The 27,988-nt window shown below is 43.9% G+C and overlaps 1 protein-coding gene across 1 annotated transcript in view; it reads left to right on the plus strand.

The window, feature by feature from the left end:
- LOC137421314 (nipped-B-like protein A) overlaps window positions 1-27,988 on the plus strand; it is a 622,227-nt gene that overhangs the window by 239,546 nt on the left and 354,693 nt on the right. Inside the window, exons 16-20 of the mRNA XM_078772631.1 lie at window positions 8,207-8,287; window positions 12,221-12,321; window positions 19,178-19,298; window positions 19,701-19,783; window positions 20,989-21,121. Of these exons, the coding sequence (XP_078628757.1) occupies window positions 8,207-8,287; window positions 12,221-12,321; window positions 19,178-19,298; window positions 19,701-19,783; window positions 20,989-21,121 (519 nt within the window). The remainder of the gene's footprint in view (window positions 1-8,206; window positions 8,288-12,220; window positions 12,322-19,177; window positions 19,299-19,700; window positions 19,784-20,988; window positions 21,122-27,988) is intronic.

Raw genomic sequence — 27,988 nt, forward strand, 5'->3', positions numbered from 1 at the left:
CCCCGTTGCCACGGCGACCTGCCTGCACGTCGGGCTAATACCTGCTACCTGTAGCATATTGTCAGAACTCCCTCCTTTGGGTAAAACGCACTGGATGTGCATGCCTTAAATCCTGGGACAGGACGAAGAAGGCCTTGGGAGGGGTGGGGATTCCTTAAAGGGGTTCTCACTTCTTTTCCTAGCTTAACTTACTCATCCAAGCCCACGCCGGGGTCTAGTCTTTATACCTATGACTTATTCTTATCCACCCACGCCGGGGTCTAGTCTAGCTATGCCCACGCCGGGGTCACTATACCTTAACCTGAGGGCTATCCCTCCTAACGTAGGGTGCCCTCCTTGCTCGATTCATTAATCCACCGGTGCTCTGCTTCAATTTGGTTCGAGATACATGCTCAGGTACAGTCGACAGAGGCCCCACACATCCAAAAGGAAGAGAAGAGGCTTTAAATTTAGGTGTGCAAATATGCTTACCTCAGCCCATTATTGCCAGCGCTGGCCTTTTGCCTCTTCCCGACCTGAGGAGCGTGCCCCCCTCGACCTGCACCTGGATGATCCCACTTCTGACATCAGATGTCGGGAGCCCCCCGCCCCCGGAACTCAAGAAGAGGCACCTTTGAAGCAGCAAGTGAGGTTTAATAATCGAGCAAACACAATTGTGGAGCACGTCTTGAAATCGCAGGGCCTTGTCACACAAGACCGTGCAAGTCCAAGCCGCCCTGAAAACTCAAGAAAAGACAAGTTGTTTTATAGATGGAATAACAGAAAAAACGCTGCCCTGAAGTAATGACCTCAGACAAGAGAGATTAAGTTTGAAGGCACAGATGTGTGAAAGTAAGATATTTCTCAGGCTATTTTTCCCAACAAGCTGGGCTTTCAAGGCCCAGGGATGCGTTTCTCATAATAAAGTTCAATGGTGTGAACATTTGGCAGTAAAACATATTGAGCCAAGCACATACAAATCAAAGGAACAAATCAAAGGATACATCTTACATCATACTCTGTTCGAGGTTAACTGGCAACTATTCCCATAACTTTCTCCCTTTAGAAGATGCTGAAAAAACGTCTCCCAGGCTGGATCTGACCGAGCCGTGGGACAACAACATGTTTTGCAGTTCAATCTAGCCTTTTTGAAGCAAACAAAAGAAAGACACAATTAAATATATATTTCAGGTGCCCTGTGTCATGTGGTGTGTCCCCCCCCCCCACCCCCCCTCCCTGCTGCTGACCGACATATATATATATATATATATATATATATATATATATATATATATATATATATATATATATATATATATATATATATATATATATATATATATATATATATATATATATATATATATATATATACACACACACATACATATAATTTTAAAGGAAAAACGATGGCACTTTGGTGGAATTTGTTTTGAAATCCATTACCTAGACCTATTGGCCGATGTATATTCCACGTTTCAGCTAGTTTCAATGTATAGTCCTTGAGATATGAGCGCCAACACATTTTGGACGGACAAACAGACAGACACCAACGTGATTTGAGGGTTTTCTGAATAAAACTCAAGAATGTGGAAACAGACGTTGCTGAAATCTGAAACATATAACCTCGATGTACAAAGCATTTACTTGTGAAATTTGCAGCCGATTTCATCCAGTAGAAACTGAGAAACGTATTTTCAGTCCCCTTGTTAAAGCTGCATACAGAGAAACGATCCCTTACATAAAGGGAGGGGGTGCTTTGCACCTCCGTGTGATAATTCTGTTCTTTCAAATTCAAAATTGCTTGTGTTTCTTTCTTCGACGGTTTTCTGGTCTTCATGTTGGTTTTTGCCTCCAAAGGCAGACTGCCAAGGTAAAAGCAAAAGCTAAAACCAAGACTAGACAGTCACACCTCTTTTATTTGGGAATGATCAATGCACCAAGAAACACCTGTCCAGTCATTTGTTGCAATACTTATGCTTATCTAAAACTAGCTGAAAGCACCCGGCGTTGCCCGGGTTCTTTTTGAATGAATTTACTACTATAACTCAGCTTTTACTCGTGGCCGTAGAAGATTGACTACTATAATTCAGCTCAGCTTTTAAATGCGAAATGGGCCCAGCCCGGCCGATGCAGCCTCGCCCGGCCTCGCCACCGAGCCTATAACCTTCCCGGGGCCCGTCCCGACATTTTCGGTTCTTTTTGAATGAATTTACTACTATAATTCAGCTTTTACTCGCGGCCGTAGAAGATTGACTACTATAATTTAGTTCAGCTTTTAATTGCGAAATGGGCCCAGCCCCGCCGAGGCGGCCTCGTTCGGCCTCGCCATCTAGCCTATAACCTTCCCGGGGCCCGTCCCGACATTTTTGGTTCTTTTTGAATGAATTTACTACTATAATTCAGCTTTTACTCGTGGCCGTAGAAGATTGACTACTATAATTTAGCTCAGCTTTTAATTGCGAAATGGGACCAGCCCGGCCGAGGCGGCCTCGACCGGCCTCGCCACCTTGCCTATAACCTTCCCGGGGCCCGTCCCGACATTTTATGTTTTGGAGGTTTCCTCCTATCTTTAACCGTTCAGGAGATTATCTTGCGCAGACAAACAAACAAAAACTTTTTTATAATATCGAGAGATGAGGGGACTGAACATAAAAAGTGCTCTTGTTCTACAATGGTAAAACCTAATATATAAATATAATAGATTTGCCAAGTAAAACCACAAATATAATAGATATGCCAAGTAAAACCACAAATATAATAGATATGCCAAGTAAAATCACAAATATAATAGATATGCCAAGTAAAATCACAAATATAATCGATATGCCAAGTAAAACCACAAATATAATAGATATGCCAAGTAAAATCACAAATATGGATATGCCAAGTAAAATCACAAATATAATGGATATGCCAAATGAAATCACAGATATAATAAATATGCCAAGTAAAACCACAAATATAATAGATATGCCAAGTAAAACCACAAATAAAATACATATGCCAAGTAAAACCACAAATGTAATAGATATGCCAAGTAAAACCACAAATATAATAGATATGCCAAGTAAAACCACAAATATAATAGATATGCCAAGTAAAACAGGTTGCTTCTGACAAACCAGACGTGATCTGCTTAACAGAAACTTTCCTCCTTCATGATGTCTCTGATTCCTTGGTATCTCTCCCAGGTTACTCCCTCCTCCGGTATGATAGACCTGAGCCTCGTCCTGGAGGTGGGGTTGCTATCTTTATAAAAAAACTCTCTTCCTCACTCGCCCTGCACTGCCCTCTCTCCACCTCACCCCCAGGAATACCTTTGGCTACGGCTTCCCCTTCGCTCCCACCTTTTGTTCAAATGTGCATTGTACCGTCCACCAAACATCTACATCTCGCTGTCTGAGAATATGGACCACCTTCTATCTACCCATCCCAACTCTCTCTTCCTCATATGTGGTGATTTCAACTGTCACCATGCCAGTTGGCTGGGTGTGGGTACCTCTCTCACCAGCCATGACTCTTCAGCAAAGGACTTCTGTGACTCACTGGGACTGACACAATCTGTCAATTTCCCGACCCGGATTTCAGTCAACGGAGCATCTTCTCTTCTGGACTTGGTTATGACTAACTTCCCTGAAAATGTCTGCTGCTCTGCTTCTGCTCCAATCGGCTCTTCTGATCATGTGCTTGTTAAAGTGGACATCTCTCTGACCATTCTCAGAGAGCCTCCTCAGCGTCGACGAGTCTGGCATTTCACTCAGGCCAACTGGCACGGTCTTCAAGCAGCCATCAATCATCTGGACTGGTCTCCCATCTCTACTGCCTCTGACATAAATTCTTCCTGGGAATTCTTCCAAAGCAAACTGCTCTCTCTCATGCACAGATTTATCCCATCTCGTCTTCTGTTGTCATACCCTTCCTCCCGTCCATGGTACACGGAATCTTGTGGTGAGGCTATTGTCCAGAAACAACTTGCTTTCGTCTCCTGGAAAGCAAATCCAACGGAAGGAAATCTCATTTCCTTTCACAAAGCCCGAAACAAGTGTGTGTCCACCCTCAGGAGAGCCAGGAAACAATATCTCTCCGTTCTCAGGACCGAACTCTCTTATCTGTCTCCCTCTTCCAAATCCTGGTGGCGTCTGGTCAAATCTGTTTCTGGTGTTTGTTCCCCTCCATCCCCTCCCTCACCTCAAATGGCCACACGGCTGACTCCGCACGTGAAAAAGCTGAATGCCTCAACTCTGTGTTTGCCTCTAAATCTTGTGTCCCAAACCCATCCCTCTCTGTACCCACCGTACCCAGTCGTACCCAGCTGCTCCTGGACTCTGTGTCCTTTCCTCCTGACAAGGTGGAAAAGTTTCTGTCAACCCTCGACTCGGATTCTGCAACTGGACCTGACGGCATCATCCCACGGGTCCTAAAATCCTGTTCTTCCGCTCTTTCACTCCCTCTCTCTGTTCTCTTCACCCTCTCTTTTGCTCAAGGTCATCTTCCATCTGCTTGGAAATCTGCCAACATCACCGCTTTGCACAAAAAAGGTGTAAAAACAGATCCCAGCAATTACAGACCAATCAGCCTTCTCCCAATTATCAGCAAAGTCATGGAATCCATCATTGCTTCAGATATGAAATCTTTCCTCTTCTCCAATGGCTTGATCTCTGATCATCAATTTGGTTTCAGACCTGGACACTCTACTCTGGACATGCTGCTTCTGCTTTCTCAACAATGAATGGAGGTCCTCAATGCCAAACAGGAAATTAGAGCAGTCTCCCTTGACATATCACGTGCCTTCGATACGGTCTGGCACCCCGCTCTGCTCACCAAACTCTCCTCTTTTGGTATCCATGGAAATCTCCACGCATGGCTTTCGGACTTCCTCTCTAGTCGTAGTCAACGTGTGGCCCTGAATGGGTTTCTCTCATCTCCTCTTCCTGTTCAGGCTGGAGTTCCACAAGGCAGTGTTCTGGGCCCTGTGCTTTTTCTGGTCTTCATCAATGATCTCTCTGACTCTTGAAAATCCTCTGTATCTCTTTGCTGATGACTCTACTCTCTGTCGCTCCATTCGTCATCCCTCAGATCGGCAGTCTGCAGCCTCCTCACTCTCTGCAGACCTGGACAAAATCACAGACTGGGCAAACAAGTGGAACATGTCTTTCAATCCTGACAAATCTCACACTCTTACGATGTCTCTCCGAAAAGACCGACTGGACAACCCTCCCATCCACTTTCTGAATCATCCTCTCCAAGAAGTTCTGTCACTCAAGCTTTTGAGTCTCACTATCTGCCATGATCTTTCCTGGGAAAACCACATTTCAAATCTGGCCTCCAAAGCCAGTCGCCGACTGGGCATCCTCCGTCGTGCGAAGTCCTTCCTTGGCACACCTGAGCTCCTCACCACATACAAGGCTTTCATCCGCAGCTCATTGGAATACTGCTCTCCCCTCTGGGCTGGTGCTCCTGCCTCACACCTAGCTCGTCTTCACGCTGTTGAAACCAAAGCATTCAGAATCATTGGAATCTCCTGCAATGAAGCTAACTCCAAGGGCCTCTCACTCACTCACCGCAGGCAGGTTGGTGGTCTTTCCGTCTTCTACCGACTCCTCTCTGGCCTTGCCCCCACAGCTCTCTCTGGGCTCTGTCCCGCAAATATTCCTACAGGTCGCACAAGATCTGCCTGCAACCCTCTTATGGTCAAACTGCCAAAATCAAGACTCTCTGCTCACCTTCACTCCTTCATTCCTCTTTTCTCCCACCTCTGGAACAAACTCCCCCACTCTCTTCAATCCCACTCCTCCCTCCAGGTCTTTAAAACAGCTGTTCACCACCATCTCTTATCTTCCCCCATCCAAAACCTTGATCTTTTCTACCCCCGCTAATTTCACCCCAGATCCACATTTTTGAAATACCAACTTCTTTCCTGGAAGTCCTTGCAGTGTCCTTATGTTTTATACTTCTCCCTCCCCCCCCCCCTTCCCACGCCTCCTCCCCCCAAGCCCTCTCCCTTCCACACATCTCCCTGCTCTCAAATGTTGTGTTTGTGTGCTTCCCCTTCTCTCCCCATCTTGTTTTCCGCTCCCTCTTTTTATATATTTTGTTTGTCTGGTTGATTTGTTTGTGAAGTAAATGTTAGCTCTTTCACGAGCCTCGATTCAGTATACAAAAAAAAATACAAAAAAGAAAAACACAAATATAATCGATATGCCAAGTAAAACCACAAATATAATAGATATGCCAAGTAAAACCACAAATATAATCGATATGCCAAGTAAAACCACAAATATAATAGTGTTACGGTTTTCGCCGCCCTTCCTGCCCTTACCAAGGGGAAATTAAGCCCCTTGTTCTTTTTGGGCCGGCGCATCTGAGAGACTTGAAGCGCCCCTCCCGGGCAAACGCAGGGTCGGGTTTTGGGACAATTCTCGCACCTACCTAAATACCTGCGCCGCCGCGGAAGCGGGGAATCAAGCCTTGCACGAGCCACGCATAATTTGAGTACACCGAGCGGAGTGCGTACCACGTGCTCCGTGCAGTTTTCTCGTATTGGAAACCGATTAGAGCGGTTCTATTCGTACCACGCTTAGTCAATGATAGAAGGGACAAGACGGTCGAATAAAGGAAGAACACGATTTAATTATTATTTACACAATGTTCAATGATTGGTAGAAGCACAGAGACACAGAGCAGTCTTAATCAGTCTTATGTTAACTCCAGACACGGGCCCGATCACACTCACAAAGGGGAAATGAAGGTAGGATGATGTTCCTCGCTGGACGGTCGTCCAGGAACGGCCCCGCCCGGCGTGGCTCTCCCCCGGTCACGGCACGTCCCGCGATGAAGGCAAGCAGGCGGTGGAAGGGATCCTTGTAGCGCGTCTCTCGAACAAAGGGCAGATGAGGCAGGCGGAAGGGAAATGTACGCGTCTCTCAGCGCGGCTGGCGGTTTTCCACAGCGCGTTTAGTTGCTGGCGCGCTATCACTCGCGTAACCCAATAGAGGCTTGGCCTCAAGCTCAACCGAGCGCTTAATTCGTAAGAGCGCTTATAGCTTAGTTCATGCGCGTCTTCTCTCAGAACTCGTAACATGCTCACAAGCGCCTCTGCCCATAACTACTCAAGCTCAACACCCAGCGCATGCCCTTCTCACAACTTGTAACTCATCAAGCTCATCACCCATCTCATAACTTGTTACTCATCAAGCTCATCACCCATCTCATAACTGAGGTCGGGGGCTTCGCGCAACGGGTTATATGGCCAACCCCCTTAGCCCTCTCGAATGTTCCAACCATGCCCTGTGACACAGTGCCGCAGCCACTCCCTTCGAGCCCTGATTGGCGGCTTTCGCTTACCGTCAGCTTCTCCTCCGCCCTCCTTCGGTCTTGCCTCGATTTGCCAGGCCTGCCTCGTGTTAATTTGCGCCAAAAGTCAAAAGCGGCATAAGGCGGCGTAAGGCTGCATAAGGCAATGAAAGCGGCATAAGGCAAGATAGGACCTAACTCTCATTATTCTACACAACGCAAGACTAACACAGGAAAAGGACTATTCTTACACATACTAAGAAATAACTGAACTATCGCGAGGCTACGTGTTGTTGTGTGACTAACTATGAGGGGGAAATTTAACCTTTATTGTACAAATTCAAAACCGCAACAATAGATATGCCAAGTAAAACCACAAATATAATAGATATGCCAAGTAAAACCACAAATATAATAGATATGCCAAGTAAAACCACAAATATAATAGATATGCCAAGTAAAACCACAAATATAATAGGTATGCCAAGAAATAAAAGCTGACCTTTGGTACTCTTGCCTCATATTCATCTTTTGATCTCAAATCTACATTTGTTGAGTACATAGCAATAATAACAAAGTTGACCACTGTTCCAATACTTATGCGAGGGCAAGTGGGAACAAGGTAAGTGCATCATCATGGGAGCTCTTGTGCTGTCCAGTTTCCTTTTCGTCTCATTGCTTTGACAAATATCGCTACTGGGCCATCAGCGTATTCGCCACATGTACCAATCAATGATGCGTTCCAATCAGCAACCGTCTGCAAGTATGTATTTGTTTGATCTTTCATGTCCAGCATTTTTGGTATTTGTCCGAGCAATACGTCACTGCAATATTTGTGGTGATTTCCATGTTGACAGAGGCTGAAATATGCAATGATGACTAGTGTTATGTAAAATGCAATAGTCAGCAATTTACCAATGCTATTCCACAGGTATCTTCGATGGGAATAACTCCATTTTTCGTGGAAAATGTGAGCGAGTTGCAGCTGGCAGCCATCAAAATGGTCACCACGGTAACCTCTGTTTTTCATCTATTCTTTCTTTATTGTTGCTTCTGTCACATTTTTACTTTTATTTCCTACATCTTTGTGTTTCTCCTCACCGTCTTGATACCACAGCACCATCAAATTGGTCTTATCACTATTGACGAAGCACTGACACATGTTGCATGTTACCAATGTGGTTGCACTGCCATTGCCCCAGCAATTCCATCTTAAAAACATCCTTACAGTTGTCAAAAATAAAGTCAGTAGGTTGGGTGCGAAAAAACGACTATTTTTACCCCACATATACAAAGTGCAAGGTGGGGTTAAGCAATTGGTTCACTTCTGCGTGTCTGTCAGTCTGTCCTGTCTACAAACATCAGTTTATGATCAAACCTGGTGTTGGCTTAATGGGTAAGGTGTTTGGCTTAAGATCCTAGGGTCTTGAGTTCAAGCCCCAGTCGTTCCGTTGAATTAACACCAGGCAGGTCGACTCGGCCTGTCGTCCGTCTGAGGTCGGCAAAATGAGAATCAGCTGGCTGGTAAGGGGGCATTGCATCTGCGGCACAGCCCCCAGAAAATGATGCAGCCAAGCAGCCACATGCTGCATACGAATAAATAAATCAAAGTTTATGATCGATGAACAACTTAATATCAATTGAATGTTGTATTTTGAACACGAAATGAAACGTGAATCAGAAAATGAACCTGTAGTTTAGCAGAACTTTGTTTCTGAATTTGTTCCGATCACACATGCGCAGAGAAGAGTCAGATAATATTTTTACACTGTCTGCCTGTTTGGCAGTGAAACAATCTTGAAAATCACAATAAAGTAAAACCTTTGCAGTTTACACGAAGGACTCTCAAGAAAAAGAAGAAAAGTATGCCTCCACGTTTCGGGCAGCATGCGCTGGCATCACTTCCTCCTGTTGATGGGCGGAGCATGCTGTCCGAAACGTCGAGGCCTACTTTTCCTCTTTTTCTTTTGCGTTAGAATTATTTTTAAAGTATAAAGAATATAAATAACTCTCTTTAGAGCCAACACAAGGTGCAAAGCTTTTACTTTATTAAAATTGAAAATCATCCAAAACAGGAAAGTTCCTGTTTTTGAGAACGTCATAAAGGACACTTGCTATAAAATATTATCGGAAAAAAAAAATTATTGCTATTATAGCAACAAAAATTGCTATATACTTCAAAATGTTTATTGTATTTCAATCAAACCAGTACACCCATTCCCCACCGGAGCGGCAGCAAGGGCCGTTCCTCTCTGAGATATATAGATTACAGTAGATCTATGGTCGGGCCTCAAGAACATCAAGGTTCATTTACCAAGTTTCTTGTAGAGTTCTCGCTAAGTGCTTAAGCATTTGAGCAAGAACTCCATTTGAAACCTTGATGAGGAATGGCTGGCTTGGCAAGCGCTAGCTAGCTGCTTGGTAACTGAACACACCAGGGTTTCCTCCATTTCAGTTTTGTGTTAAACAGCAGTCACGACTGTTTCAAAAGGTAATCATATGTGTTTGTGATTTATAATATGATCACGAATTGATAGAAGCACCCCATACTTCTGGTATGGGGTGCTTCTATCAAAACGGCACGATAAGCTATTTATACACGTTAACACGGCGTTTGTTCAAGGAGGAAACACCACTTGGAGAGGGGGATATAATGAGTACTGGCAAGGTACCTGTGCTATGCATGAATGGGAGGCTAAAAGCAAGCAGACAATGTGGAAACGGTTCATGCTTAACCATGAACCAATACATTTTAATAATAAACTAGCCGAAACCCGTGGAACATCCACGGAAGGGAGGATGTGGTGTATGGATAGAGTGTACCATTATGGATGGCATAGGGGATTTGCTTGTCCGAGTAAGAGTTAGGAAGAAAGATGAGAATGAAGAGTGCATATATGAACAACGATCGCCGACACCGGCACAAATGCATGCTCTGGACTGTCCACTCAGTGGACGGCTTGCTTCGCCTTTGCCCAGCAGACGCCAATACGATGGCGTCGTAAGATGGCGTCGTATCGGCAGTTAATCGGATGCTTTTGGGCCCCAACGTTGGCTAATTCCGATTTTTCGAGTATGTCTGTACGTGATAAACAAAGAGCGCGGTTCGTAGATCGTAAATCCATTAGTGCCGTGGGCATCGGGTCACTGGGTGCGGCATAAAAGGGATAACAAAGTCGAGTCCTTACGCTATTATTATATAGACTAGCCGAAACCCGTGGAACATCCACGGAAGGGAGGATGTGGTGTATGGATCGAGTGTACCATTATGGATGGCATAGGGGATTTGCTTGTCCGAGTAAGAGTTAGGAAGAAAGATCAATTTTCACTTGTGCAAAAATGCTACTCACAATTACATTGCCTGTGCGTCGGCCTGTGATTGAGCCAGAGAGTTGGCCTGTGAGTGAACTTCCTTTCCAATGTCTGCAAGAGTTGAAATACTGATTGTGAATGTGTAAAATTATATGAAAGAAGAACATGCATATCAATAGACGATGCCATTGAAAAGGAGAGCAGCTGTCCATAGAAAAGGATGTCTGACTTATCAATTTGACATTATTGCACAGGAAATGACAAACAAAGAAACAGTTCATTTCCATCGGGTAATATTACCATGAGAGATCAGCCGATACCTTTATTATGTCCATCAGCATCCATGGCACTTAGAAAAAAAAAACGTGGCATCAGCCATCAGCAGCCAACTATCACGTACCGTCTCGAAGTCAATGCCATCCTTTTATCTCTTCGTATACAACTCGCTGATCACAACGTCACTCCATTTAACTTTATTAAAATGACGATAAAGACGTGAAACCCGTGGAACATCCACGGAAGGGATATCGTTCGTCTGTTTTCAGCTCGTTATCTTTAAGCTTCCTTACGTCTCGCCACCTGCTACACCTCTCTGAGTTACGAGGATTTATGCAACGCACCCCGAGTATCGCAACGTCACTCCATTTAACTATATTAAAATGACGATAAAGACGTTTCCTTATATATCCTAATTTAAAATGTTCAAGGGAATAAAAAGACCATGTGGTTCACACCACCCATCACACCACTCGACTGTCGAATCAGCGGACGGCTCGCATCGCCTTCGCCCAGCAGACGCCAATACGATGGTGTCGTAAGATGGCATCGCATCGGCCGATAATCGGATGCTTTTGGGTCCCAAAGTCGGCGAATTCAGATTTTTCGAGTATGGCTGTACGTGATAAACAAAGAGCGCGGTTCGTAGATGGAAAATGCATTAGTGCCGTGGGCATCGGGTCACTGGGTGCGGCGTAAAAGGGATAACAAAGTCGAGTCCTTACGGTATTATTATATAGATAACCAATAAATTTAATAAATTCAAATCAGATTATTCACTACTGAGTGATCGGGCTAAAATGTATATAAAGCATGAGATCTCAAAAAGTTGTGGATGGATGATTTTTATGAAATGTGATTCTGTATTGTGATTTTCTGGTCTACTCTTGGATACAAAACGTAAACTGTTCACCTGGCGGAGGTATGCTCTCTACTGAGTGCCGTTCTAGTTTTGTATTTGTATTTGATCATCTCCAAGATCTGATGCTATAGATTTATAAAGACTTTCTCACTAGTCTCGTCCTGGGCAAGCGCATGTTAAAATGAATCGACAAAGGTTGAAGGCTGAAGGAGGGGGCTCGTGTGTACGGATGACGTGTGATTTGAGGATATTCGGTGAATCCATGTTATTTTTCATCAATTGCAAAGTTATTAGGATACACTGGACCGATCCACATTGTACGTTGTGATTTGAACCTGGGATTCAAACGTCATGAGCTTTGTGCTCATTTAAGATCAACAACTGGATGCACTGACTTTTAATGCAATTGATGCGTCCATATAGTCTTTGTGTTTTGTACTAATTGCTTGATACAGTCATCCAAACTCCTTACTCTGCTTTTGCGATTGGCTTCAGGTGTTTTCTCGATATGAAAAACACAGACAGCTCATACTTGAAGACATATTTGCTTCTCTTGTTCGCCTGCCAACTTCAAAACGAAGCCTTCGAAACTACAGGTACAGCCATACTCTTTTTTTTCTTTTTTCTGGTTCTTCAAATGCAAACTTTTAAAGTTGAACGCGTGCACGGTTTGCAAAGGCTATTCTTTATGACTTGTTTATCTGCATATTATTTTAATCCTTGGTGCTGTTGTTTGGCTTTTGATGTCATGTGGAATGCTGCTGTTTGCTTTCCTTCACTGTCTTCCTTTGTGTTGTTGCTCGTTCTCCTCCGACTGGAAAGCTTCATAATAATTTATATACAGTCGGACCCCGCTATTCGCGTTTCTGCTATTCGCGGGTTCCACGTATTCACACTTTATAAAATGCGATCTGTTTCTTGATTCGCGGAAAAGTGTCCCGCGTATTCGCGGTTTTTTTTTCCTATCCGTGGGCGTGTTCCATGAAATTGCGGTTTTCTTTCCTATTCGTGGCTGCGTTCCACGAATTCGCAGTTTTTCAGGAGCTCAAAAAAAAAATTTCACGAGTTGCTAGCTTGACATTTATAAAACCCATCTTTCACCAGCCATGCATAAAGCATCTGGACATATGCAAAAAAACATCTACGATCTGCGAGCATGGCCTGCTTATACATTCACTGCTGTGTGCTTGTCGTTTTCATGGCTTTCACGGCCGCAAATTTTAGCTGCACTATAAGCGAGCTTCGCGGGATGTTTCACCAACTGCATAACACGTCATCCCTGCGAGTTACTGTACAGAATGAAAACACTCCACAGTATCTATTAGTGCAATTAGCTGTCTCCCTTTTCTCCAGTGAAACTGGCACGGCATGCAATCACGGATTTTCATCGACATTCGCAGGATTTGCCTCACCATTTCCGGGATTATCACCGACATTCACGGGATTTGCCTCACCATTTGCAGGATTATCGCCGACATTCGCGGATTTTCGTCTCGCCATTTCCGGGACTTTCATCGACCTTCGTGGATTACCGTCGACCTTCTCAAGATTTTTGTCACCATTCGCAGATTTTTCCTCTCCATTCGCAGTTTTTTCCTCTCTAGTCGCGGATTTTCACGACTCGGGATCCTATCCCCCCTTTTTCCATTGAAACAATGCCCCGCTATTCGCGGTTTTGCAATTCGCAGCATTTTCCAGGAACGTATCCCCCGCGAATAGCAGGAGGGTCCCACGGTATATAAAACCAGCAAAGATACCTGACATTGTCGGGGAACACTGGGTCCCTTCTCTTACCCCTTTCCCTCACTCATCCCACCCACTCCCCTTCCTCCTCACACTCCACCCCCTCCCTGCAGACTCCACACTACCCCTTCCCCTCCTTCCTCCCATCTCATCCTGCGCCACCCCATCCCTCCTCCTCCCCACCCCTACCCCTCACTCCTCCTCCCCACCCCGACTCCTCACTCCTCCAACCCCACTCCTACCCCTCCCTCTTCCCACCCCACCCCTGCCTTCTCCTACTTCTTCCCTTGCCTCTTCCCACCCCCTACCTCCGGACTCCCACCCCTTCCCCGTGACAGGTGGCGGCTCATGTGTTTATAAGCTATGAATTGTGAGAAAAGTAGTTTAAAAGTTTTAAAATGAAATGACAAACAAACAACGTCTCATTGGCTTTTACATAGAAGACGAGCTGAAGCACCCGGCGTTGTCCGGAGAGGGAGGGTGAGTGAGGATGAAGGAGGGGGGAGGAGAAGGGGGAGGAGGAGGAAGGGGAGGGGAGATTTGAGGGTGAGGGAAAGGGGAGGTTAAGAGGGAGAGAAGGGAAAGGTGGAGGGAGTGGAGGGGGAAAGGGGAGGGGAGGAGGACAAATTTACTTGTTCGAATAGTGCTTCAACCTCAACATTGCCCAGGTAAAAAAGGAAATTGTAATACCCTTTGCCATCACCATCAAGTGGCGCTACACAGTGCATATTTACATAGAGACCTTACGCCCATGCCCCCACATCCCCCGTGTGAGGCTGCGGCCACATAGCCTATGTTACCCCCACACAAAGTTGTATTTGTACCACGAGTTTGGATTTTATAACTTAAAAGATGTGGCTGTGCATAGAACAGAGATAAGAGACAGACAGACACAGACAGACAGACAGACAGACAGACACACACACAGACACAGAGAGAGAGAGAGAGAGAGAGAGAGGGGGAGGGGGAGAGGGAGAGGGAGAGGGAGAGGGAGAGAAAAAAGAAATGAAAAAAAAAGACAGAGACAAAATAATAAATTACAATTCGGAAAATACAGGGGAGAACAAGGTAAGAGGTCTCTCCATCGAACCCTCCGCTGTGTCATTTGCCCTTGTAAAAGAAATCCTACACAACCCAAATAGAGGTCTTTTTGTTAAGGAAAGGCATTGAAGCCTATGCTAAAAGGGGTACAAGGAGGAGAGTTGGCAAGAGAAAACTCGCAAATGAGTTCAGGAAAGGTAGAAAGGAGAAACACCTTGTTCATTGTTTGCTTGGCCTCACTCCCAATTAGATGCAAGCTGTGCATAGGTACGAAGCACACTACAAAAGATGCGTGCCACAATTCTGGAGGATCGCACACCAACCAGGCTTGCCAGTGCATCAGCTCCAATCCATCTGCCATTTGGGCTTAAAAGATCAGTGACCGATTTTATGTTCTTAGTGACAAAGCATTGAACGAGACACCTATCAGCAGGCATATCGTGGAAATAGGAGTTGTAAAACAAAGTCTCTACCAGGAACATTTGCTTTGTGTACGGATATGTGGCTCTTATTGTCGTCAGGGCTTATCATGCGTTTAGTACACTCTGATAAAATCTAGAGAGGGGAGACATATCAAGATGCGATAGATCCATCAAGAATAGAGCGTGGTCATAGCCTAGTCTCCCCGCCTGCTGCAAAAGGTGACGAGCAGCGTTAACCCATGGTGGAGAGGGGTGCGTGTACAGCATGCGTAGAACAACTGAAAAAAAGGCCAAAAGCTAAAAAAAAAAGGTCAAAAGGCCATTAACCGGCTCTTTATGCCAACCAGGCCTTCGCCTCCGTCGGTCAGTGGCAAACTGAGGACCTCAGGTCGCAGCCAGTGCTTTTCATCCCAGAAGAAGGACACAACGCACTTCTGGAGCTGTTGAAGCAACACCACTGGAGGAATGAATGAATGAATGAATGATCGTTTTAAGGCCATAACTGGAGGGTGCAGCACAAATAACCTGTGCTATAGGGTAGAAGCCACCAAACTGTTGATCACCAAGACCCTTCCACGATATGACAGTTGTGCGATCAGACCTTTCCATTTTTGCAGTTTTCCCTCAACAAGATCCAACAGACCAGCCCAATATTTGCTACTGTGGCATCATTACCCAAGAACACTCCAAGGTATTTCACGCCATCGTTAGCCCATGAGAGAGGAGCAGGAAGTCTTGGTGCCAAGTGACACGACGGACCAAGCCAAAAAGGCGCTCGTTTTGTTCCATTCACTTTAGCTGAAGAAGCCTTTTCGAACACGGATAGAGAATAACGGACGACGTTAATGTCATTGAGGTTCTGCACAAAGACACATCATCGGCGTATGCCAGCACCTTGATGGGTCGTTCAAGATGAGAAAACCCAACCCCGGTTAGTCTAGCACGCAAATAAACCAGTAAGGATTCGATGGAGAGCATAGAGCAACCCAGAGAGAGGGCAACCTTGTCAAATTCCCCTGTTAACAGGCAAAGGTGCAACAAGTTCATTGTTTATCTTAAGTACACTAGAAATATTATTGTACAGCATTTTAATATAAGAAATGAAGGTCGAACCAAGTCCAAACCGTTCGAGCACTTTAAACAGGTACCAATGGTCAATGTGATCGAAGGCCTTCTCCTGATCAAGGAGAAGAAGTCCCAAATCTGTGGCGTTTTATTTACACAGTTCGATCATGTCTTTTACAAGGGAGATGTTGTCGTAGATGAAGTGTTTTGGGACACAATAGTATTGGTGTTCCTTCAACAACGAGGAGAGATGAGTAAGTCACGATGCCATGGCTTTCGAGAATATCTTATAGTATGTGCATAACAAAGAGATTGGGCGCCAGTTTTGAATATAGAGCAAGTCTCCTTTCTTTGGGATGAGGGTGAGAATGGCCCGTCGGCAACTCTGAGGGAGCTCTCCAAGCTGGCAGTTTGCGTTCAAAGTGTTGAGTTCTGGACCGAATAAATGCCAAAATTTCTTAGAAAAGTCAGTCGTAAGTCCATCCAATCCAGGCGCTTTCCCAACAGCAAGGATTTGCAGAGCGGTGCCAAGTTCGTCCAAGGTAATGGGCCCTTACAGGTGGGAGCATCCACCTTCACGCAACACTGGCAGGCCTACGGTGATAGAGGCGACACTGACAGGATTTATTTGCTCCATCGAATATATTTTAGAGAAATATTCCTCAGTGAAAAGTTTGATCACTGATTGGGTGAAAGTGATGGATGAGTCTGCCAATCGCAATTGAGAGAGCTGCTTATTACGAAGGCGTTTCTCTAAAGAAAAGAAATACTTAGTTGGTATGTCTGCGTCATTCAGGTGCTGCACCCTTATCCGAACTAAGGCACCATGTGCATTCCTCTCAGTTATTTATTTTAATAAAGACTGTTCCTTGGTTCAGACTTTGCACATTATTATTTTGTCCTGTGACCCTCTGGAGATGTAAAATCTCTGATTGCAATAAATTCCTCGCTTCATAATCAGCCCTTTTTGAGAAGCTTTGATATTGTTGGTGGAAACCTTTGATTTGGGCCTTTACTAAATTAAGGTTAACTTCTGTTCCAAGAGATCTGTCCTGAAAGATTCAAAAGCCTGAATGAAATTGAAGTCTTCTATTAAACTATTGTTGAATTTCCAGTGAGAACTCCCTGGACATGGTTTAGAGAGTTGAACGAATGCTTGAGCTAGGGAGTGATCGGGGAAACCGGAAGGCACGATGTCAGATTTGCAAACTCCATGTAACAGGTGAGAATTTACATAAATGCGATCAAGCCTCGCAAGTGAGATGTGGTTGTTGGAACAACGACACCATGTGTAGGATTGTTCAGAAGGGTGCTGCAAGTCTCTCAGAAGAGAGAGAACGCATCTTTTGAGTCCTTTTATTACAAAAAGTAATAATATATATGTTTTACAATGAAAATCAAATAAGGCAGTTATTGTAAGGCAGTTACAGCAGGAGAAGTACATGGAGAAGAGGAAGAAGTTGTTTCTTGGGTTTGTTGATCTGGCGAAAGCATTCGATAGGGTTCCACGTGAAGTATTGACATGGGCATTGAGGAAGTTAGGAGTGGAGGAATGGTTGATCAGAGTAGTGATGGCAATGTACGAGAGAGCGCGCACAGCTGTAAGGACGAAGGACGGGAACAGTGGTGAGTTTGAGGTGAAGGTGGGAGTGTATCAGGGGTTGGTACTAAGTCCACTGCTATTTGTAGCTGTGATGGAGGTGCTGGCTCGGAATGTAAAGGAGGGTTTACCGTGGGAGTTGTATGCAGATGATCTGGTGTTGATCGGGGAGAGTATGGATGGACTGAAGGAGAAGATGAACAAGTGGAAGGAATGTATTTCAGCAAAAGGTCTGAAGGTGAATATCGGAAAAACGAAGGTGATGGCAAGTGGTAAAGCATGTGGTGAAGTGGAAAGAACTGGGAAGTGGCCCTGTGCTGTGTGCAGGAAGGGTGTCGGAGTGAACTGATATGTATCACGATATCTCAAACATTTGTGGACAGATTGGGAGAGTGACAAGGACGAATTTATTTAATTTTGGTTAAGATCCGATTTCGGATTCGAGAATTTTTATGTCTCCGTCGATAAAGTCGCCGGAGGCGTTATGTTTTCAGGTTGTCCGTCCGGCTGTCCGTCCATCCCTCCCCTCCGTCCGTCCGTGATAGGTTTTCGTTTCCGCGATAACTTGAGCAGGGCTGAAAGGATCTTAGTCAAACTTAATGCAGGTATGCATAATGAGGTAAATATGAACTGATTAGATTTTGGGATCACAAGGTTAAATATCATGTTTGGTAAAAATACTGTTACCACGATAACTTGTGAACCATTGATGGGATTCTGACCAAATTTGTAACAATTATGTTGAATGATGTAAAGATGAACGGTTTAGATTTTGGGGTCAAGAGGTCAAAGGTCAAAGTCTGTAATAGGTCTTTATCTTGAGAACGTCTGGAGTGATGTCATTCAAACTTGGTACAGGTATGTATAATAATGTAAACATGAACTGATTAAATTTTGCGGTCAAGAGGTCAAAGGTCAGAAGTCATGTCAGGTAAAAAGGCGATAACTTGGGAACAGCTGAATGGATTTAAATCAAACTTGGCACAAGTATTATAATGATTTAATCATGTGGGCGGAGGCATATCAGTCGACGTTTTGACGTCGAAGAGTGCGGTTCTCGTTAAATTTCTTAAGTCATTTTTCACCATGGAGAAATGGATCCAAAAAAGAAATATAGCACGATATTTCAAAAGTTGTGGACGGATTACAGTATGTCAAAACTAGGTGAATGAGTTGATTAGATGAGAATAATCAGCCAATTAGAATTTGGTTCAGGTCTGCATCCAAATCCGGCCTATCGGTGGGATACAATACGCTCCACTGAGTGCCATTGTAATTTTCTTTGTGATGTTTAAGATTGAAAGCACGTAGGTTGAATACTTGAGAGAACGTCTCTTTGAATCTCAATTACAATGCTGGTCGATCATGCTGTCCCAGCACCTGACGAATCCGGTCATGTTTGGATGTGTTGTTAACTTTTAATCAAAAACAACCAAAAGCGTTTGGTTTGGTACGAAACACTGTGCCTGTTGTGTAAATGGGCGAGGACCATTTTTCCACACAATGTGATGCACCTGCTCCACCCAAAGTAGCTTCCATCTCCAATCATACAGCCTTTTGTGCCGTTGTGTTTTGCCACAGATTGTCTGGATTGGACAGCGATGGCTGCCCCGTTCATATCCAAATGGTGAGCGCGCTGGTGCTGCAGCTGATCCAGTGCGTGGTCCGTCTGCCTTTGTCTGATGGGAACAGTGATGCCAAGGTGGGACGCTTTGTTTCAACTCCGGCTCTCTTACGTCACGGAAGGTCGCCATTTCAGTGTTTCCACTCCATAATGGGCATTACCGTGTATTTGGTTAGTTGTGTATTTTCTTGTTTTTTTTATATTTGTGTTCCACTAGATGGGGATAAGGTAAGCATGTGTAAAATTTAACTTGTAATTTATTGCTCAGCTGTAAGCATTTCTAACTACATGATCAAACGTTTCTGGTTTGGAACATTGAAGACAAGGGTGAAGCATGAAAGACAATGTTTCATTTAATCCTCGTGGTGTTCATGTCGGTCTTCAGTTTCAGTAAGGAAATAATGCTTTTATTTTTTCATTGTTCTTGGATGAGTGTCAGTTCTGCTCAATTCAACGCTCTCATATTCCTTTGTTTAACAGATCGATGCCGGTGTGTTTATTACCAACTCGTACGAGATGGCCATGCGGACGGCACAGAACTTTCTTTCTGTCTTCCTTAAAAAGTAATCACGTTATGTTTTTGTTTCTGTCTTTCATTATCTGTCTAACTTCTCTGAACTTTCAATTATCACTCTTTTTTCATCACTCGCATGTCCATGAGTAGAGCCAGTGATTTTTCCATTTCGTGTTATCAGTGAAAAAAAAGAAAGCCTCGATTTGTGCATTTGCATTGGAATTTTTTTTCCCTTGTTCTCCGCAGCTAAAATCCTTCACGGCTTTCTTTGGAATGTATTTTGTCATTTTGCCATCAGGCCGACACAGAAATGCAGGGAATAATGAAATTAAAATAAAATTATAAGCACTAAGTGGGGAAAAAGTGGAAAAGGGATCCACGGGACATGACACTTTAAATGAATGTCAATTGCAACGTCCAGGTAAGCTCACCTACAAATGAAGTACATGGACGTGGCGGTAGGTACATTCACATCGACATGCCAGGAGGATTGGTTCTTGATGTTTCTGATAATTATCGTAACAATCTCATTTTCACTCTAAAAACAGCTCGAATTCTCATCGGGAAAACACCGTTCTCCAAAGTTGCATGTGCTTGTGAAGACCTCCATTTTGTTTTTGTATTTTCATCATTGGAATGCAATTTCACTTTGACCGGGCTGTCCGTGGATTGTTAGATGGGGTTTTATTCGGTACATAGTGGCAGCAATCACGATAGAGATTTACAGCGACAGTCAGGAGCAGCTCTGACCGACGTATGTGGAGCTTTGGCCGCGCACGTGTTCCGGGTGCGGATGGTGCGGACCGTGCAGACCGTGCAGACCCTTCCTCGTGCATTGAATTGCAGCGTTTGCTTGTTTTATTTACTAGTTTTGATCATTCTGCTGTTGGTATTAAGTCTGTGGAGAATTGCTCACACTGAATCAGATAATATAGTGAATATTTTATTTGTAATTCAACATAATTGAGACTTCTTTCTGTAATTTACCAAATTCCATTTTTTTCCCGTGTCAGATTCAATTTTCCATTTCAAGTCACCAATCTGTGAATCCCATCTGCTTTCCATGATTGCAAAAATCACTGGCTGTACACGAAGCACACACGTCACCTTGTCTTTCGCCATCTATTAGAGAATCTTTTATTTGGTTTGTGTGGTTTTGAACTTTGGCTTGTCTTCTGAAATTTGAGAACCGGACACACATGCACTCTGCTCTTTTATACCGAGACTTGTACATGTGCTTGTGGGTGAGCGTAGATGCGGGAGTAGGCAAGGAGAGGAGGACTACCGTCCTCTATTTGAAAACTTTGTGCACGACCTGCTCTCCACTGTTAACCGCCCAGAATGGCCGGCCTCCGAACTGCTGCTCTCGTTGCTGGGACGATTGCTGGTAAAGCCAACTCTTTTTCTTTCTGCAATTTGCATGTGGGATTACTCATCAGGATAGTTCAGTTCGAATGGAAATGTTTAAAACGTCTGCATGACTTGTATGACTGTAGAAAAGATGAAGGGATGGCTGTACATGACTTGTATGACTGTAGAAAAGATGAAGGGATGGCTGTACATGACTTGTATGACTGTAGAAAAGATGAAGGGATGGCTGTACATGACTTGTATGACTGTAGAAAAGATGAAGGGATGGCTGTACATGACTTGTAGAAAAGCCCGCAAGCGCGTTACCGTGATCAGATGTCCGCCAGGCAGGGAAACGTCTATGTCTGTAAATACGGAAATGGCGTCCATTGTGGATTTTCCCATCGCTGTTCACTCCAATGAATTTAATGGGAAATACTAAACTGCACATACTGCACATACACACATACGAGAAATACTGCACATACTGCACATACGCACATACGAGAAATACTGCACACACGCACATACGAGAAATACTGCACACACGCACATACGAGAAATACTGCACATACGCACATACGAGAAATACTTCACATACGCACATACGAGAAATACTGCACATACGCACATACGAGAAATACTGCACATACGCACATACGAGAAATACTGCACATACGCACATACGAGAAATACTGCACATACGCACATACGAGAAATACTACACATACGCACATACGAGAAATACTGCACATACTGCACATACTGCACATACGCACATATGAGAAATACTGCACATACGCACATACAAGAAATACTGCACATACGCACATACGAGAAATACTGCACATACGCACATACGAGAAATACTGCACATACGCACATACGAGAAATACTGCATATACGCACATACGAGAAATACTACACATACGCACATACGAGAAATACTGCACATACTGCACATACGCACATACGAGAAATACTGCACATACGCACATACGAGAAATACTGCACATACACACACACACACACATACGAGAAATACTGCACATACACACATACGAGAAATACTGCACATACTGCACATACGCACATACGAGAAATACTGCACATACGCACATACGAGAAATACTGCACATACACACACACACACACATACGAGAAATACTGCACATACACACATACGAGAAATACTGCACATACTGCACATACGCACATACGAGAAATACTGCACATACGCACATACGAAAAATACTGCACATACTGCACATACGCACATACGAGAAATACTGCACATACGAGACTGGGATACGAGACCAATAAATCTAAACAAGGAACTTTGATGCAAGAGGAGGCCATTTGGCCCATCACGCCTGTGCTGCACCAAGACCACATTAAACAAAACCATCATGTTTTCAACTCGGTTTCACCGGGAGGAGCAGTGGGGATGAAGAAAGTGTGACAGGCACAGGGACTAGTGTGTTATAAATGCAAATAAAATCAATATTTTAAAGCTCGTTTGTTTATTATGACCACTTGCCAACTTTCCCTTGCACACGTGTCATGTGTGTGTGTGTGTTGGGGGGCGTATGTGGAGGTGGTTAGAATTGTTAATTCCACCGGTCTCTTTTTAGAGAGGATTACTAATTTAACCTCCCCTGTGGATTTATCAATAAAGCCGTGCCAAAATGGACACTGCTAGAATTTCCAGGAAGGAAGTCGGTATTTCAAAAAAAAGTGAAAAAGTGGATTTGGGGTGAAATTAGCGGGGGTAGAAAAGATCAAGGTTTTGGATGGGGGAAGATAAGAGATGGTGGTGAACAGCCGTTTTAAAGACCTGGAGGGTGGAGTGGGATTGAAGAGAGTGAGGGAGTTTGTTCCAGAGGCGGGAGAAAAGAGGAATGAAGGAGTGAGGGTGAGCAGAGAGTCTTGATTTTGGCAGTTTAACCATAAGAGGGTTGCAGGCAGATCTTGTTAGTGGAAAAGGGATCCATGGGACATGACACTTTAAATGAATCTCATTTGCAACGTCCAGGTAAGCTCACCAACAAATGAAGTACATGGACGTGTACATGAAGTACATAGTAAGGAGTCTGAGATTTCGTTTGGAAGGGAATCCGTTCCCTACGCAAGTTATTTTGTACGCCTCATATGGAGAGGTGAATTGAGGTCGGGGCTCAGGTGACACGTGGTATGTGTGGCCCCAGTTACCATAGAGGTGGGGGGGGGGGGGGGGGGGAGGGGGAGGGAGGATTACATGTGTTTAAATGAACCATAGTTAATACTAGTCTGTTTGCAAAATCTGAAAATTTGGTTTCGGGAGTATCGCATATCATAAGCTACCAACAAGTATTTTTGGGAAGTACACACCCTCAGGTAATGAAAATGCATGTTGGTAGTTTGGAAAATGTCTTATCGGGGAGATATCTGGTTGCCCTGGCAACTACCTCAAAAAATCTTCCAACTTCAATTAAATATTTAAAACACTTATTTGAAGGACTAAATGGCACATTTAAATGTTATTTCCTACTTTCTCTGATACCATCGATCATCTGAATTCAATAATAATAAAAAAAAATGGTGAAGGTTGTTGTTTGTTGTTTGAGGTCAAAGGTCATAATATTTGGTTATGATGGTGTCCTCTGATACCTCAGGGAGATGGATGCCCCTCAGGGAGATGATAACCCCGAGTCACCTGTGGGCAAGGTGTAGTACATGTCAGCCTCCCTTACCAGGGTAACGGTCCGCAGCCATGCGGTTTAAATGGCAGATGGCTCTGCACATCTGGTGGATGAGGTTTAAATGTCGACTCCAACAGGACGGGCGGCGGAAGAGGGTGAATTCCCCAACGGCCAGCAGGGGGATGGAGAAGAGTGCCCCCCCCACCCCCCCACCCCGTGTATACCACACACTTACCTGTGTGTACCAGCCATAGAAAGGCAATGCCATCATTGCCCGAGGAGACACGACATAATCATAATATCTAAGTGGAAAAAATGGACCAAAATTCATCAATATTTGAATTAAACTTGAAAAGTTTCATATCTTGGTCAAATGTTGTGACATGGATTCCATTTCAATTTAATAATGAACCTCATGGTCCACTGATTAAAAATAATCACCAACCAAGTATTGATTATTACCATGGAACTGACTAGAGCACATTCATCAGGTCAGAATCGCAATATGTACACACTAATGCCTTATGTACATACATTTGCATGTATATTTACATGTATGACTTTGCTTGCATGAATACTGTATATACACACTAATGCCTTCTGTACATACATTTACATGTACGTTCACATGTATGACTTTGCTTGCCTGAGTGCTGTATATACACACTCATGCTTTATGTACAGTACATACATTTGCATGTGTATCTACATGTTTGACGTTGCTTGCATGAATGCTGTATATACACACTCATGCTTTATGTACAGCACCGCTCTAGCAGGGAAAATGGCCTTAAAATGCATGTTGTTGTTGTGGTGTGTATGCTTTATGTACAGTACATACATTTGCATGTATATTTACATGTATTACTTTGCTTGTATATTTACATGTATTACATTTGCATGTATATCTACATGTATTACATTTACATGTATGACTTTGCTTGCATGAATACTGTATATACACACCAATGCCTTATGTACATACATTTGCATGTATATTTACATGTATGACTTTGCTTGCATGAATGCTGTATATACACACTCATGCTTTTATGTACAGTACATACATTTGCATGTATGTTTACATGTATTACTTTGCTTGCATGAATACTGTATAGACACACTAATGCCTTATGTACATACATTTGCATGTATATTTACATGTATTACTTTGCTTGTATATTTACATGTATTACATTTGCATGTATATCTACATGTATTACATTTACATGTATGACTTTGCTTGCATGAATACTGTATACGATGGGGGCTGTATGCCACTGGGAGGCTGCCCACATATTTGAAAGGTGTTATGGAATCGACCTCTGGCTAGCTTGATTATATCTAAGCAAATCTAGAAATTAGTTGCCATGGAAACCATGCTACTTACATACCATTACGTCATGTATAAACAAACCTGTATTCAGTTTAAACCAGGTCTTATATTTGCTTGTTCACACGCTTCTTTCTGGTGCAATGACCAAATTCAGTGAATTCAGGACAGTCATTCAAAGGTGTATCGATGTTTCGGATAAAGTATGCCCTGGGCAAGATGCAGTACTAACTCTAGACCAGCAGTTGTACTGCACAGTGAAAGAACTGCAATGGGGGAAATCCGGAACTGCTCAAGAACCTTTTCATCAAGCTTCGGGATTGTGACGTCGGCCACAACTTCATGAGAGTGATTGGACAACACCTGAAAGACTCTGGTCTGGCTGATGTTTGGATAGAGAATGATGGCTTTGGTGAAACAACTGCAGATGACATAATTAGAGCTAAGTCATACAACCGATCAATTCGAGCACACAAGCTCACTTATGAGGCGTTCGTTCGAATCATGTGACCAAAAGTTCAGCAACACGCTATTGCTCAGTAAAAGCCTATATCAGAAGAGATCAACAAAGCAGAAGAGGAAGAGGAGGAGGAGAGGAGATTCTAGAGAAGAACGACACCGATCATTCAACCAACTTCTCCAATGTTTGGATACGGGAGATGACTTCCAAAATCACATGACCATAGAAACAATCAATTCTTTATATTGACTCGGTCTGATGAAGGAGTTTGATTCTCAGCTTCCACCAATGTCTACGTACTGGAGACAGCACATGGACATGGTATCAACAGCACATGAACATGGCATCAACAGCACATGGACATGTTATCAACAGCACATGAACATGTTATCAACAGCACATGAACATGTTATCAACAGCACATGAACATGCCATCAACAGCACATGAACATGGTATCAACAGCACATGGACATGGCGTCAACAGCACATGGACATGGCATCAACAGCACATGAACATGGCGTCAACAGCACATGGACATGGCGTCAACAGCACATGGACATGGCATCAACAGCACATGAACATGGCATCAACAGCACATGGACATGGTATCAACAGCACATGGACATGGTATCAACAGCACATGGACATGGCATCAACAGCACATGAACATGGTATCAACAGCACATGGACATAGTATCAACAGCACATGGACATGGCATCAACAGCACATGGACATGGTATCAACAGCACATGAACATGGCATCAACAGCACATGGACATGGTATCAACAGCACATGGACATGGCATCAACAGCACATGGACATGGCATCAACAACACATGAACATGGCATCAACAGCACATGGACATGGTATCAACAGCACATGGACATGGTATCAACAGCACATGGACATGGTATCAACAGCACATGGACATGGCATCAACAGCACATGGACATGGCATCAACAGCACATGGACATGGTATCAACAGCACATGAACATGGCATCAACAGCACATGAACATGGCATCAACAGGTATCAATGTTGCTACAATTTGTCAGAACTGAGAGAGAAGGAAACTGGGATCTTCATTTGGTAGCATTTTTAGATACTAGGGCATGCCCGTACTATATATATATCTAAAATTATATCCCCCCCCTCTATTTACATGAAATGGTTTGGTCCATTCACAAAGCCAAAGCGAACGGCTTGCGAGTACGGTGACAATCCCCCCCCTCTATTTACATGAAATGGTTTGGTCCAAAGCGAACGGCTTGCGAGTACGGTGACAATCCCCCCCCCCCCTCTATTTACATGAAATGGTTTGGTCCAAAGCGAACGGCTTGCGAGTACGGTGACAATCCCCCCCCTCTATTTACATGAAATGGTTTGGTCCAAAGCGAACGGCTTGCGGAGTTTGGTAAAGAAATCGCCATAGCGTGCACAAACGCGCAGGAAAGCGAAAGAATCGCAAATTAGTTTTAATTAGTTTTAAAACATAGTTTAACGCCAACATAGCGGCAACATAGTTTGCCAACGTGAAATAAATGAATACGCTCTCAAATGTGCCGTCCGAGGCAGAGTCTGTTCGCCACGTTCGGCACACGTGATAACTCGCTGCTCTCTGATTGGTTGAATCGTTTTTTGGACATAGCTCGGTAACTACTTGTCCGATTAATATGAAACCTTGAAAAGGCACATCCTCGGGTCCCCAGCAATATACCTGGCAAGTTTCAAGTATATCGGACCCGTGGTTGTCGAGAAACAGCGGTCACAGACAAACAAACAAACACACACACAGACACACAGACACACACACACACACACACACACAGAGATTACTGGAATTATAGATAGATGTTGCCATGGTTCTCAGTCTACAAACGGAACAACTACAAACGATGGAGACCTGTGTACTTAGCTGACATGGAGCTGCTACCAGATGCGCATCCTGAAGTACATGGAGCATTCTCCTTCGGGACCTTTTTGTCAAACGAACAAGCGGACATTTTAACAACATCTCAACAGATCAAGCCTTAGAACATGTAAACAGGGTTTGTAAAGTTCCTGGTTGTCTGATTGGTACAGCCAGAGCAGACATTGCCAGAGATAGATGGTGCCTAACATTCAATGAACGCAGGAGACTGACAGAAGAAACACGCATCATGTTCAACATACATGTTGAAGATCAGGAGTATGGCGCGCACACGCACACAGACACAAAAACATCTCCAATGCCACAGTTGTGTGAGATGAAGGGGATCTGAAAAACATGATCGAGCAGCCAGAGCACGTCAAGGTCTTTGGACTCGATGAGCATCAAATTGTATGTCGAACAACGAATGATGTAGCAACTGAAGACATCACCAAGTCACTTTTGAATGCAGTGTTGAGGTCGGGACAGATTGCTTACTTTTGTTGAGAAACGGC

Source organism: Myxine glutinosa, chromosome 2, assembly GCF_964187855.1.
Source record: "Myxine glutinosa chromosome 2, kmMyxGlut1.1, whole genome shotgun sequence".
Lineage (NCBI taxonomy): Eukaryota > Metazoa > Chordata > Myxini > Myxiniformes > Myxinidae > Myxine > Myxine glutinosa.